At 37.6% G+C, this 13450-nt stretch overlaps 1 protein-coding gene across 1 annotated transcript in view; it reads left to right on the top strand.

The window, feature by feature from the left end:
* IL12RB2 (interleukin 12 receptor subunit beta 2) overlaps window positions 1-13450 on the top strand; it is an 87268-nt gene that overhangs the window by 22498 nt on the left and 51320 nt on the right. Inside the window, exons 6-7 of the mRNA XM_037826956.1 lie at window positions 1122-1264; window positions 2222-2372. Coding sequence (XP_037682884.1) covers window positions 1122-1264; window positions 2222-2372 — 294 coding nt within the window. The remainder of the gene's footprint in view (window positions 1-1121; window positions 1265-2221; window positions 2373-13450) is intronic.

Raw genomic sequence — 13450 nt, 5'->3', positions numbered from 1 at the left:
ATGGAAAGGGGCCAAAGGGCAAAGGCAGAGGATAGAAGTTACTTTTATGCAAGTAAAATGGCACAAGGAACATAGAGCTACATAAAGATGGCTACACAAAATAGAATATTCATTCTTCTCTTTTGTGTAGAAATATTAGTCCCTAGCTTCAAGTTCCATGAAGGAACCAGTTGCCAGTGACTGAGGAGAGGGTCCTGTGAGGTCCTTCAAGAAACTCACCCCAGGCCCTTCTTGATGGAGATGTCTTTCTATTCCATGGCTCCTCTCACTGTCCTGAGATGGCCTCATGTGGGCCTGCTGGGGTAGAGCAGCCAGGTGCAAACTATAAGTAAAATGTATCAAGGTGCAAATGCATCTTGCTCTGGGAACATTCACCTTTACCCATCTTATCAGCTTTGGGGCTGGAGTGAGTCAGTAGCAGCACATTTCTGAGCAAATACTATGGGCCCAGAGGCCAACCCCAGGCATCCCTGAGTTCTGACCGTACTAGGTAGAACTGGGTTTCTGGCTTCCCTCCTGCCTGGAATTTCCAGGCTCACATTATATGTCTGTCTTTTCTCTTCCTGCAGCATCTCTTTGCATGTGTACTGCTAACTTTGTGAGTCTGAGTATCAGCATTGGTTATTTGCTTTTGCAGCAGCACACTTCTCCCCATCCTACCTTCCATCGACCACTCATCTCCAAGCCATCTTCTTTCCCCTTTATTCTTTCTTCTATTCCTCTGTTCCTCTGTCCCTTTCCTGTGACTTCTCTTGCCAACATTTCTTCTCTTCCTGAGGTGCTCACCCCCAGCTACCTCTGTCTTCTCAGGCCTTGGAATCTTTCAGGTTTGCCTCATTGTTTTCACTAAATCATTGGATTAAGTGGAGTTGACACCATCACTGATGTTGGTAGGAGTTTATTTGGTTAAAAAGAGGGCAGATTAAGCAGAATATTTTAATGATTTTGAAGTGATTTTCTTTTGAAAACCTAGGGACATCTCTCTTATATGTTTCACCAAATTTGGTGATTGCACATCTTAGAAACTAGTTGTTCACCTCTTTATAGCTCATGTAAATACATAAGGCAATTTCCAAGCATTGAGCCTGAATCACACTTTTTTTGTTTGTTCTGGTTTATAGTGAGACCTCTTCCTCCATGGGACATCAGAATCAAATTTCTAAACATTTCTGTGAGCAGATGTACCCTTCAGTGGAGAGATGAGGAACTGGTGCTGCTTAATCGACTCAGATATCGGTCTAGTAACGGCAAGTCCTGGAATATGGTAACGGTCTTTAGAGTGATGGAGAAGAAAATGGGAAGGGGGGCTCTTAGTATTACTAGACAGACCTCTGTCTTTTCATACCAGCAAAATACGAAGTTTAAAAATATTTAACCCAAAAGTACATTCTTGTGATGTATCAGAAAGACCTGTCCACCCCTATTTATTTATTAAGAAATATCTTGAATTTTGATCACTAATCCTCAAAGTTTTTAAACCACATGTTTCTGTAAGCCACATTTATTTCCTACAATTTTTTCCTAGAAAAATTTTTGTCTTTCTCTGTTTTAAACCCTCCTCCATTTATTACTTTTTAGCAATATTTTTAACTTATTAGAAAGAGAAATATTATAGAAAGTCCTTAGAGGCTTATATGGAATAGAATATTCCAAAACAAAAGCATCACAATTTGATATGTTATTAGGCTTTACATTTTTTATAATAAAAATATAGGAGTATGATTCTAGTATTTTTATAAGAATTATTATTTTACAATAATAGCAAAGGATCAGTTCCACATATAGCTGATACTCAAGAGAGATATAAATAATTAAGATTTTCTTTTTGAAGCCAGTTCTGTATCTGTGTTTATATAATCATTACATTCTAATTGTGACCAAATAAATAATAATCTCTAGTGTAAAAACTTCTCCAAGGCTCTTTGAAAATCATAGTTTCAACTTTCACTCATTGTTCAGCTAGTTTGGGGATCCCCCTTGGAACCTGTGCAGATGGGTTCTTAGTCCCAAGACATTTTTGTCTTTTTTAATGAGAAGTTATTATTTCAGTTTAACATCACATGTATTCAGTAACCTGTCATTGACATTTCTTCTTATTGAATGGTAGATCTGAAAAAATACTCAAAAAGGCCCATTTGGTCTAGCTTTTTTCCTTTATGTTATTATTCTCTAAATTAATTTAGTATAGATGTGCATCTTTTAAAATCGTGTCTGATTCCAGGTTAATGTTACAAATGCCAAAGGAAGACATGATTTGCTTGATCTGAAACCATTTACAGAATATGAATTTCAGATTTCCTCTAAGCTACATCTTTATAAAGGAAGTTGGAGTGGTTGGAGTGAATCATTGAGGACACAAACACCAGAAGAAGGTATGTGTCAAAAAGGGGGGGACAGGGAAAAAGAAAGGAGGGAGGAAAGAGGAAGGAAGGGAAAGAGTGCTTTGAAGGAGAATAGATAATTCTTTTTCTCATTAGCTAGAGTTAGGGACTGACTAAAAATAGTTGGTGAAATGGCTTTGTTATTTAAATTACCAGTTATACCATAAACTATAGTCAATTTTATGGAACAATAATTTATCATTCACAATGATTACCTTGCAAGAATGGCATAGTTAACCCTCTGTCTTAGTTTCCTGGGGCTGCTGCAGTAAAGTACACAAACTAGGTGGCTTAAATCAACAGAAATTTATTGTCTCACAGTTCTGGAGGCTAAAAGTCCAAAATCAAGGTGTCATCAGGGCCATGCTCCCTCCAAAACCTGTAGGGGAGAATCTTTCCTTGCCTGTTCTAGCTTCTAGTGTTGGCCAACAAACCTTGGCATTCCCTGGCTTGTTGATGGCAAGCACTCCAATGTCTGACTCCATCTTCACCTGGCCTTTTTCCTTGGGTCTCTCTTTCTCTTCTTGTAAGGACTCTATTCATATTAGATTAAGGTCCACCCTAATTCAGTATGACTTATCATAACTTGAATATGTCTGCAATGGCCCTATTTTCAAGTAAGATGCTAGAAGATAGGATTTCAACATGTCTTTTGAGGGGGCACAGTTCAACCCATAATACTCAGATGGCAAGTAAAGAAATTTAGCTGAGATCGCTTAAAGTACTTGCCTAAGGTTAAACAGATAATAAGTGGTGGAGTTAGGACTTAGCTAACTCCAGTTGTTTTTGTCACATCATCACTTGCAATTCTTATCATTAACGAGACATGTTTTTACATAGAAGTAAATGCTTACATATCATTTTGTGCTCTTTGTTTACTTTAGATTATTTTATATAGTCTCTTCAAATGACCACATATGTAATTTCATTCATTTCAGTAAATATTTGAGTACCTTTCATGTAGGAGCACCCAACCAGGATATTAAGTGTTGGGAAAGATAAATTATAACAAAATAGCAAGCAAACAAGTAAAATAGATACCTATAGGTACTATTCAGAAAATTATAATAAGATTGTTATAATATGTTATAATACTTATAGCAATGGAATGGATATTCTTTATTGGGAAGTCAAGGAGGGGCTCTCTGAGGAGGTGACATTAAAACTGAATTTGTGAGGCAGGGGGAAGCCACTCATGTAAAGATCTGGGGAAAGAGCAAGTACAAAAAGAGGAACAGGATGACACAACATATGAAAATAGGCAGTGGCCATATCATAAAGGGTTTAAAAAATCAGAGTAAAGAGTTTGGATTTTTTTCCTAAATTTAATAGGTGACTATTGGTGAGTTTTAATTTGACCTAAGCCTAAAAGCTTACTCTGGCTTCTAGATGGAGAACGGATTGTGGGAGTTGGGGGGCAAGAGTGAAAGCAGGATGAGCCATACAAAAAGCTTGAAAGTAGACTCTGACAATTAATGTTTTAAAAGGACATTGCATTTTTCAGGTGAGAGACAGTGGTGACTTGGACTAAGAAGGTAGTAGTGGAGTAGTGGAGCTGAAGAGAAATTAATGGATTGGAGATATACTTGGGATAAAGTTAACAGAACTTACTGATAGATATGATGTGGTAGATTAGAGAAAGAAAAGATAAATGATAACTCCTAGATTTTTCCTGAAACGGGAAAGATTGAGGAGTGAAGCAGATTTACAGAAAGGAATGGGGAGACAAATCAAGAATTCTATTTAAGTCTTGTGAAGAAAGTTCCAGGTAGAACTATTAAGTATGCAGTTCTAGGGAAGATTTGGGCTGGAAATACAGTTTGGGGAGTCATCACCATGAAGAGATGGTATACTTAATGCAGTAGGACTGGATGTGATCTCCTAGAAAGAATGTGTTCCTGGAGAAAAGGAGTCTCTAGGGCTCTGCCACCTTTAGAAGTTTGGCTAAAGAGGAGGAGACTGACAAAGGAGATTGTGAAGACACAGTCAGTGAGGTAGAGTGAAAACTAGGAGAGTGTAGTGTCATGGAAGTCAAGAGAAAAAAGTATTCAAGTAGCAGGGAGTGGCCAAATATGTCTGATGTTGTTCTGTACGGTGACAGAAGTAATCCGTGGAGTTTGCAACATGTAGATCGTGATGACATGGACCAGAAGGATCTCAGTGGAGAGCTGAGACAGAGGCTTATTTGGAGCGGGCTGAGGAGCAGGTGAGGGGAGGAAGAGGAGACAGTAACTATAGACAACTCTTTCATGAAGTTTTTGCTTTGAAGGCAAGCAGAGAAATGAGATAGCTGAAGGAGGATACAAGGTCAAGGGAGGGTTTTGCTTTGGTCTTTGCTGGAGTTTGTATGCTAAAGAAAGATTCAGGGACAAGGCATCCACAGTGGCAGGAAGGAAGACAGAGAACATGGGTACAGATGGGGCAGCTTGGTCTATTTGGAATTGGACAGTGAGGAAGTTTCTTTCTGATTGCTTCTATTTTCTCCTTAAATATGAGGCAAAATCGTAAGTATTCAAGAGTATGGGAGGTTCAAGGAGAAAGGGGAAGATTTTACTGAAAGACTGGGGTATTGAATACAATAGGGAAGTATGGTTACATTGTCAGGCAGCGTTAAGTGCCCACTTGAGATTTTTGACCATGCATTTAACATCATGGTTATGTGTATTTTTTTTTCTCCGTCAGCTTCTTGTGTGTGATATGAAGTACGCAGTTAACTTGAACCAAGTTTGTAGTTTGGCCAGGTTGAGAATGGTGGAAAGAGGATATGTAAGTAAATGAGTGATTTTATTCCTGGATCATGGACTCTTAAGTTGAGTAAAGAGAATCTACAGCATGAGGTAGATGCATTTTAAGGGCCATCCTAAAGTCCATTATTTTGCTATACCAAGTTCATTACATTTCTTATTTGTGGCATATTGGGGTGTTTAAACTTTGGGGATCTTTGGAGAGCCAAGTTTTAGTTATGTATCTGCTTGTGATGATGTCCTTGGAATAGAATCTTTGTTACTGGTACCTAAAAAGGTATGATTGTATTAATTAGTAAGTTAATTTTGACATTAATTTAAGTACTGAAACTGTCTGAGGAGATATGTTTATATGGCTAGGAAATTTTTAACATTAGGTAAGTCCTACTCCTGTTTGTCACAAGTCACATTGGTTATAGGCTTATGCCTCAGCAGCATTTAGTTCTGATTCTTATCTCTATTTCTCTTATTATCTCAGTAACTGTCTCCTATTCTTGCAAAGCTATAAGTGGTAATTAATCTCATTCCTTCATAGTTGAACCCTGATGCATTTTTTTTTTTTTTGGGTTATACATTCCCATGTTTTATTTTTATTTTTTTTTATCTTCATTTTATTGAGATATATTCACATACCATGCAGTCATACAAAACGAATCGTACTTTCGATTGTTCACAGTACCATTACATAGTTGTACATTCATCACCTAAATCAATCCCTGACACCTTCATTAGCACACACACAAAAATAACAAGAATAATAATTAGAGTGAAAAAAGAGCAATTGAAGTAAAAAAGAACACTGGGTACCTTTGTCTGTTTGTTTCCTTCCCCTATTTTTCTACTCATCCATCCATAAACTAGACAAAGTGGAGTGTGGTCCTTATGGCTTTCCCAATCCCACTGTCACCCCTCATAAGCTACATTTTTATACAACTGTCTTCGAGATTCATGGGTTCTGGGTTGTAGTTTGATAGTTTCAAGTATCCACCACCAGCTACCCCAATTCTTTAGAACCTAAAAAGGGTTGTCTAAAGTGTGCGTAAGAGTGCCCACCAGAGTGACCTCTCGGCTCCTTTTGGAATCTCTCTGCTACTGAAGCTTATTTCATTTCCTTTCACATCCCCCTTTTGGTCAAGAAGATGTTCTCCGTCCCACGATGCCAGGTCTACATTCCTCCCCGGGAGTCATATTCCACGTTGCCAGGGAGATTCACTCCCCTGGGTGTCTGATCCCACGTAGGGGGGAGGGCAGTGATTTCACCTTTCAAGTTGGCTTAGCCAGAGACAGAGGGCCACATCTGAGCAACAAAGAGGCATTCGGGAGGAGGCTCTTAGGGACAACCATAGGGAGGCCTAGCCTCTCCTTTGCAGCAACCGTCTTCCCAAGGGTAAAACCTATGGTAGAGGGCTCAACCCATCAAACCACCAGTCCCCTATGTCTGTGGTCATGTTAGCAACCATCGAGGTGGGGTAGGCGAATACCCCTGCATTCTCCACAGGCTCCTCAAGGGGGCACTACATCTTTTTTTCCTTGCATTTCTTTTTTTTTTTTTTTAACTTTCCCTTCTTTTTTAAATCAACTGTATGAAAAAGAAGTTAAAAAGAAAACAAACATACAATAAAAGAACATTTCAAAGAGACCATAACAAGGGAGTAAGAAAAAGACAACTAACCTAAGATAACTGCTTAACTTCCAACATGTTCCTACTTTACCCCAAGAAAGTTACCTAATATAGCAACATTTCTGTGAACTTGCTCCTACTATATCCATCAGAAATTAACAGACCATAGTCATTCCTGGGCATCCCCAGAACGTTAAATAGCTTATCTGTTCTTCTTGGATTATTGTTCCCCCTTCCTTAATTGCTCTCTATTGCTAGTTCCCCTACATTCTACATTATAAACCATTTGTTTTACATTTTTCAAAGTTCACATTAGTGGTAGCATATAATATTTCTCTTTTTGTGCCTGGCTTATTTCGCTCAGCATTATGTCTTCAAGGTTCATCCATGTTGTCATATGTTTCACGAGATCGTTCCTTCTTACTGCCATGTAGTATTCCATCGTGTGTATATACCACATTTTATTTATCCACTCATCTGTTGAAGGACATTTGGGTTGTTTCCATCTCTTGGCAATTGTGAATAATGCTGCTATGAACATTGGCGTGCAGATATCTGTTCGTGTCACTGCTTTCCGATCTTCCGGGTATATATCGAGAAGTGCAATCGCTGGATCGAATGGTAACTCTATATCTAGTTTTCTAAGGAACTGCCAGACTGACTTCCAGAGTGGCTGAACCGTTATACAGTCCCACCAACAATGAATAAGAGTTCCAATTTCTCCACATCCCCTCCAGCATTTGTAGTTTCCTGTTTGTTTAATGGCAATCATTCTAATCGGTGTGAGATGGTATCTCATTGTGGTCTTAATTTGCATCTCTCTAATAGCTAGTGAAGCTGAACTTTTTTCATGTGTTTCTTGGCCATTTGTATTTCCTCTTCAGAGAACTGTCTTTTCATATCTTTTGCCCATTTTATAATTGGGCTGTCTGTACTAATGTCATTGAGTTGTAGGATTTCTTTGTATATGCAAGATACCAGTCTTTTGTCAGATACATGGTTTCCAAAAATTTTTTGCCATTGAGTTGGCTGCCTCTTTACCTTTTTGAGAAATTCCTTTGAGGTGCAGAAACTTCTAAGCTTGAGGAGTTCCCATTTATCTATTTTCTCTTTTGTTGCTTGTGCTTTGGGTCTAAAGTCTAGGAAGTGGCCGCCTAATACAAGGTCTTGAAGATGTTTTCCTACATTATCTTCTAGGAGTTTTATGGTACTTTCTTTTATATTGAGATCTTTGGTCCATTTTGAGTTAATTTTTGTGTAGGGGGTGAGGTAGGGGTCCTCTTTCATTCTTTTGGATATGGATATCCAACTCTCCCAGTCCCATTTGTTGAAAAGACCATTATGACTCAGTTCAGTGACTTTGGGGGCCTTATCAAAGATCAGTCGGCCATAGATCTGAGGGTCTATCTCTGAATTCTCAATTCGATTCCATTGATCTATATGTCTATCTTTGTGCCAGTACCATGCTGTTTTGGTAACTGTGGCTTTATAATAAGCTTCAAAGTCAGGGAGTGTAAGTCCTCCCACTTCGTTTTTCTTTTTTAGAGTGTCTTTAGCAATTCGAGGCATCTTCCCTTTCCAAATAAATTTGATAACTAGCTTTTCCAAGTCTGCAAAGTAGGTTGTTGGAGTTTTGATTGGGATTGCATTGAATCTGTAGATGAGTTTGGGTAGAATTGACATCTTAATGACATTTAGTCTTCCTATCCATGAACATGGAATAGTTTTCCATCTTTTAAGGTCCGCTTCTATTTCTTTTAGTAGAGTTATGTAGTTTTCTTTGTATAGGTCTTTTACATCTTTGGTTAAGTTTATTCCTAGGTACTTGATTTTTTTAGTTGCTATTGAAAATGGTATCTTTTTCTTAAGTGTCTCTTCAGTTTGTTCATTTCTAGCATGTACAAACATTACTGACTTATGTGCATTTATCTTGTATCCCTCTACTTTGCTAAATTTGTTTATTAGCTCTAGTAGCTGTATCGTCGATTTCTCAGGGTTTTCTAGATATAAGATCATATCATCTGCAAACAATGACAGTTTTACTTCTTCTTTTCCAATTTGGATGCCTTTTATTTCTTTGTCTTGCCGGATTGCCCTAGCTAGCACTTCCAGCACAATGTTGAATAACAGTGGTGACAGCGGGCATCCTTGTCTTGTTCCTGATCTTAGAGGGAAGGCTTTCAGTCTCTCACCATTGAGTACTATGCTGGCTGTGGGGTTTTCATATATGCTCTTTATCATGTTGAGGAAGTTTCCTTCAATTCCTGCCTTTTGAAGTGTTTTTATCAAAAACGGATGTTGGATTTTGTCAAATTCTTTTTCAGCATCTATTGAGATGATCATTTGATTTTTCCCTTTTGACTTGTTAATGTGTTGTAATACATTGATTGATTTTCTTATGTTGAACCATCCTTGCATGCCTGGAATTAACCCCACTTGGTCATGGTGTATGATTTTTTTAATGTGTCTTTGGATTCGATTCGCAAGTATTTTTTTTTTAATTCAGTTTTATTGAAATATATTCACAAACCATACAGTCATCCATGGTATACAATCAACTGTTCACAGTATGATCATATAGTTATGCGTTCATCACCACAATCTATTTCTGAACATTTTCCTTACATCAGAAAGAATCAGAATAAGAATAAAAAATAAAAGTGAAAAGAGAATACCCAAACCATCCCCCCATCCCACCCTATTTGTCATTTAGTTTTTACTCCCATTTTTCTACTGATTTTTTTTCAATTTTTTAACTTTGTTTATCAAAAAATTAAAAACAAACAGGCAAACAACAACCAAAAAAACCCCACAACATTTCAAACAAAGCAATGGATTAAGGAAAACAAATAACCTAAAATAACTACTTTGCTTCCAATATGTTCCTACCATACCCCAAGAAAATTAATAAACCATGTCCAAACAGAGGAGTAAGAAAAACAAATAATCTAAAATAACTACATTGCTTCCAACATGTTCCTACCATACCCCAAGAAAATTAACAACCCCTAAGAAAACAAAGGAATAAGAGAAAAAAAAAACCTAAAATAACTCTATTGCTTCCAACATGATCTTACTATATCCAAGAAAGTTTACAAACCATAATCATTCCTGAGCATTCCCATAACATTGAGATTACCCTCCATAGTTTGTCTGTTCTTATTAGATTATCATTCCCCCTCCACTAATTGGTATCTCTAGGTCCCCTACATTCTATAGTATAAAACATTGTACATTTTTCACAGAATTCACATTAGTGGTAACACACAATATCTCTTTTTTTGTGCCTGGCTTATTTTGCTCAGCATTATGTCTTTTTTTTTTTTTTTTTTAATCTTCATTTTATTGAGATATATTCATATACCACGCAGTCATACAAAACAAATCGTACTTTCGATTGTTCACAGTACCATTACATAGTTGTACATTCATCACCCAAATCAATCCCTGACACCTTCATTAGCACACACACAAGAATAACAAGAATAATAATTAGAGTGAAAAAGAGCAATTGAAGTAAAAAAGAACACTGGGTACCTTTGTCTGTTTGTTTCCTTCCCCTATTTTTCTACTCATCCATCCATAAACTAGACAAAGTGGAGTGTGGTCCTTATGGCTTTCCCAATCCCCTTGTCACCCCTCATAAGCTACATTTTTATACAACTGTCTTCAAGATTCATGGGTTCTGGGTTGTAGTTTGATAGTTTCAGGTATCCACCACCAGCTACCCCAATTCTTTAGAACCTAAAAAGGGTTGTCTAAAGTGTGCGTAAGAGTGCCCACCAGAGTGACCTCTCGGCTCCTTTTGGAATCTCTCTGCTACTGAAGCTTATTTCATTTCCTTTCACATCCCCCTTTTGGTCAAGAAGATGTTCTCCGTCCCACGATGCCAGGTCTACATTCCTCCCCGGGAGTCATATTCCACGTTGCCAGGGAGATTCACTCCCCTGGGTGTCTGATCCCACGTAGGGGGGAGGGCAGTGATTTCACCTTTCAAGTTGGCTTAGCCAGAGACAGAGGGCCACATCTGAGCAACAAAGAGGCATTCGGGAGGAGGCTCTTAGGCACAACCATAGGGAGGCCTAGCCTCTCCTTTCGATTTGCAAGTATTTTGTTCAGGATTTTTGCATCTATATTCATTAGGGAAATTGGCCGGTAGTTTTCCTTTTTTGTAGCATCTTTGCCTGGTTTTGGTATTAGATTGATGTTAGCTTCATAAAATGAGTTAGGTAGTGTTCCATTTTCTTCAATGTTTTGAAAGAGTTTGAGTAAGATTGGTGTCAGTTCTTTCTGGAAAGTTTGGTAGAATTCCCCTGTGAAGCCATCTGGCCCTGGGCATTTATTTGTGGAAAGAGTTTTGATGACTGATTGGATCTCTTTGCTTGTGATGGGTTGTTTGAGGTCTTCTATTTCTTCTCTGGTCAGTCTAGGTTGTTCATATGTTTCCAGGAAATTGTCCATTTCTTCTACATTATCCAGTTTGTTGCCATACAGTTGTTCATAACATCCTCTTATAATTTTTTTAATTACTTCAGGATCTGCAGTTATGTCACCTTTTTCATTCATTATTTTGTTTATATGGGTCTTCTCTCTTTTTGATTTTGTCAGTCTAGCTAGGGGCTTGTCAATCTTGTTGATCTTCTCAAAGAACCAACTTTTGGTGATATTTATCCTCTCTATTGTTTTTTTGTTCTCTATGTCATTTATTTCTGCTTTAATCCTTGTTATTTCTTTTCTTGTACTTGGTTTAGGATTGGTTTGCTGTTCATTTTCTAGCTTCTTCAGTTGATCCATTAGTTCTTTGATTTTGGCTCTTTCTTCCTTTTTAATATATGCGTTTAGTGCTATAAATTTCCCCCTTAGCACTGCTTTTGCTGCATCCCATAGGTTTTGGTATGTTGTGTTCTCATTTTCATTCGTCTCTATATATTTAGCATTTTCTCTTGCTATTTCTTCTTTAACCCACTGATTGTTTAGGAATGTGTTGTTTAACCTCCAGGTATTTGTGAATTTTCTAAGTCTCTGATGGTTATTGATTTCTAATTGTATTCCATTGTGGTCAGAGAATGTGCTTTGAATAATTTCAATCTTTTTAAATTTATTGAGGCTTGTTTTATGTCCCAGCATATGATCTATTCTGGAGAAAGTTCCATGAGCACTAGAAAAGTATGTGTATCCTGGTGATTTGGGATGTAATGTCCTGTATATGTCTGTTAAATCTAATTCATTTATCAGATTGTTTAGGTTTTCAATTTCCTTATTGGTCTTCTGTCTGGTTGATCTATCTATAGGAGAGAGTGATGTGTTGAAGTCTCCCACAGTTGAAGTCTCCCACAATTATTGTGGAAACATCAATTGCTTCCTTTAGTTTTGCCAGTGTTTCTCTCATCTATTTTGTGGCACCTTGATTGGGTGCATAGACATTTACGATTGTTATTTCTTCTTGCTGAATTGCCCCTTTTATTAGTATGTAGTGGCCTTCTTTGTCTCTCAAAACATCCCTGCATTTGAAGTCTATTTTATCTGAGATTAATATTGCTACACCTGCTTTCTTTTGGCTGTAGCTTGCATGAAATATTTTTTTCCATCCTTTCACTTTCAGTTTCTTTGTGTCCCTGTGTCTAAGATGAGTTTCTTGTATGCAACATATTGATGGTTCATTTTTTTTTGATCCATTCTGCGAATCTATATCTTTTAATTGGGGAGTTTAATCCATTTACATTCAACGTTATAACCGTGAAGGCATTTCTTGAATCAGCCATCTTATCCTTTGGTTTATGTTTGTCATATTTTTCCCCTCTGTCTATTAATATCCTTTATTGTACCCATACTGAATCTCTTTAGTACTGAACCTTTCTCCAAGTCTCTCTGTCCTTTCTTTGTTTCTCTGTCTGTAGGGCTCCCTTTAGTATCTCCAGTAGGGCAGGTGTCTTGTTAGCAAATTCTCTCAGCATTTGTTTGTCTGTGAAAAATTTAAGCTCTCCCTCAAATTTGAAGGAGAGCTTTGCTGGATAAAGTATTCTTGGCTGGAAATTTTTCTCACTCAGAATTTTAAATATATCGTGCCACTGCCTTCTTGCCTCCATGGTGGCTGCTGAGTAGTCACTACTTAGTCTTATGCTGTTTCCTTTGTATGTGGTGAATTGCTTTTCTCTTGCTGCTTTCAGAACTTGCTCCTTCTCTTCTGTGTTTGACAGTGTGATCAGTAAATGTCTCGGCGTGGGTTTATTTGGATTTATCCTATTTGGAGTTTGCTGAGCATTTATGATTTGTGTATTTATGTTGTTTAGAAGATTTGGGAAGTTTTCCCCAACAATTCTTTGAATACTCTTCGTAGACCTTTACCCTTTTCTTCCCCTTCTGGGACACCAATGAGTCTTATATTCGGACGTTTCATATTATCTATCATATCCCTGAGGTCCATTTCGATTTTTTCAATTTTTTTCCCCATTCTTTCTTTTATGCTTTCATTTTCCATTCTGTCATCTTCCAGGTCACTGATTCGTTGTTCAGCTTCCTCTAGTCTTGTACTATTAGTGTCCAGAATCTTTTTAATTTGGTCAACAGTTTCTTTAATTTCCATAAGATCATCCTTTTTTTTATTTAGTCTTGCAATGTCTTCTTTATGCTCTTCTAGGGTCTTCTTGATTTCCTTTGTATCCCGTACTATGGTCTCATTGTTCATCTTTAGTTCTTTGAGTAGC

The sequence above is a fragment of the Choloepus didactylus genome, chromosome 2 (assembly GCF_015220235.1).
Source record: "Choloepus didactylus isolate mChoDid1 chromosome 2, mChoDid1.pri, whole genome shotgun sequence".
NCBI lineage: Eukaryota > Metazoa > Chordata > Mammalia > Pilosa > Megalonychidae > Choloepus > Choloepus didactylus.
The sequence above is the reverse complement of the archived record's forward strand: the minus strand, read 5'-3'. Positions and strand labels throughout refer to the sequence as shown.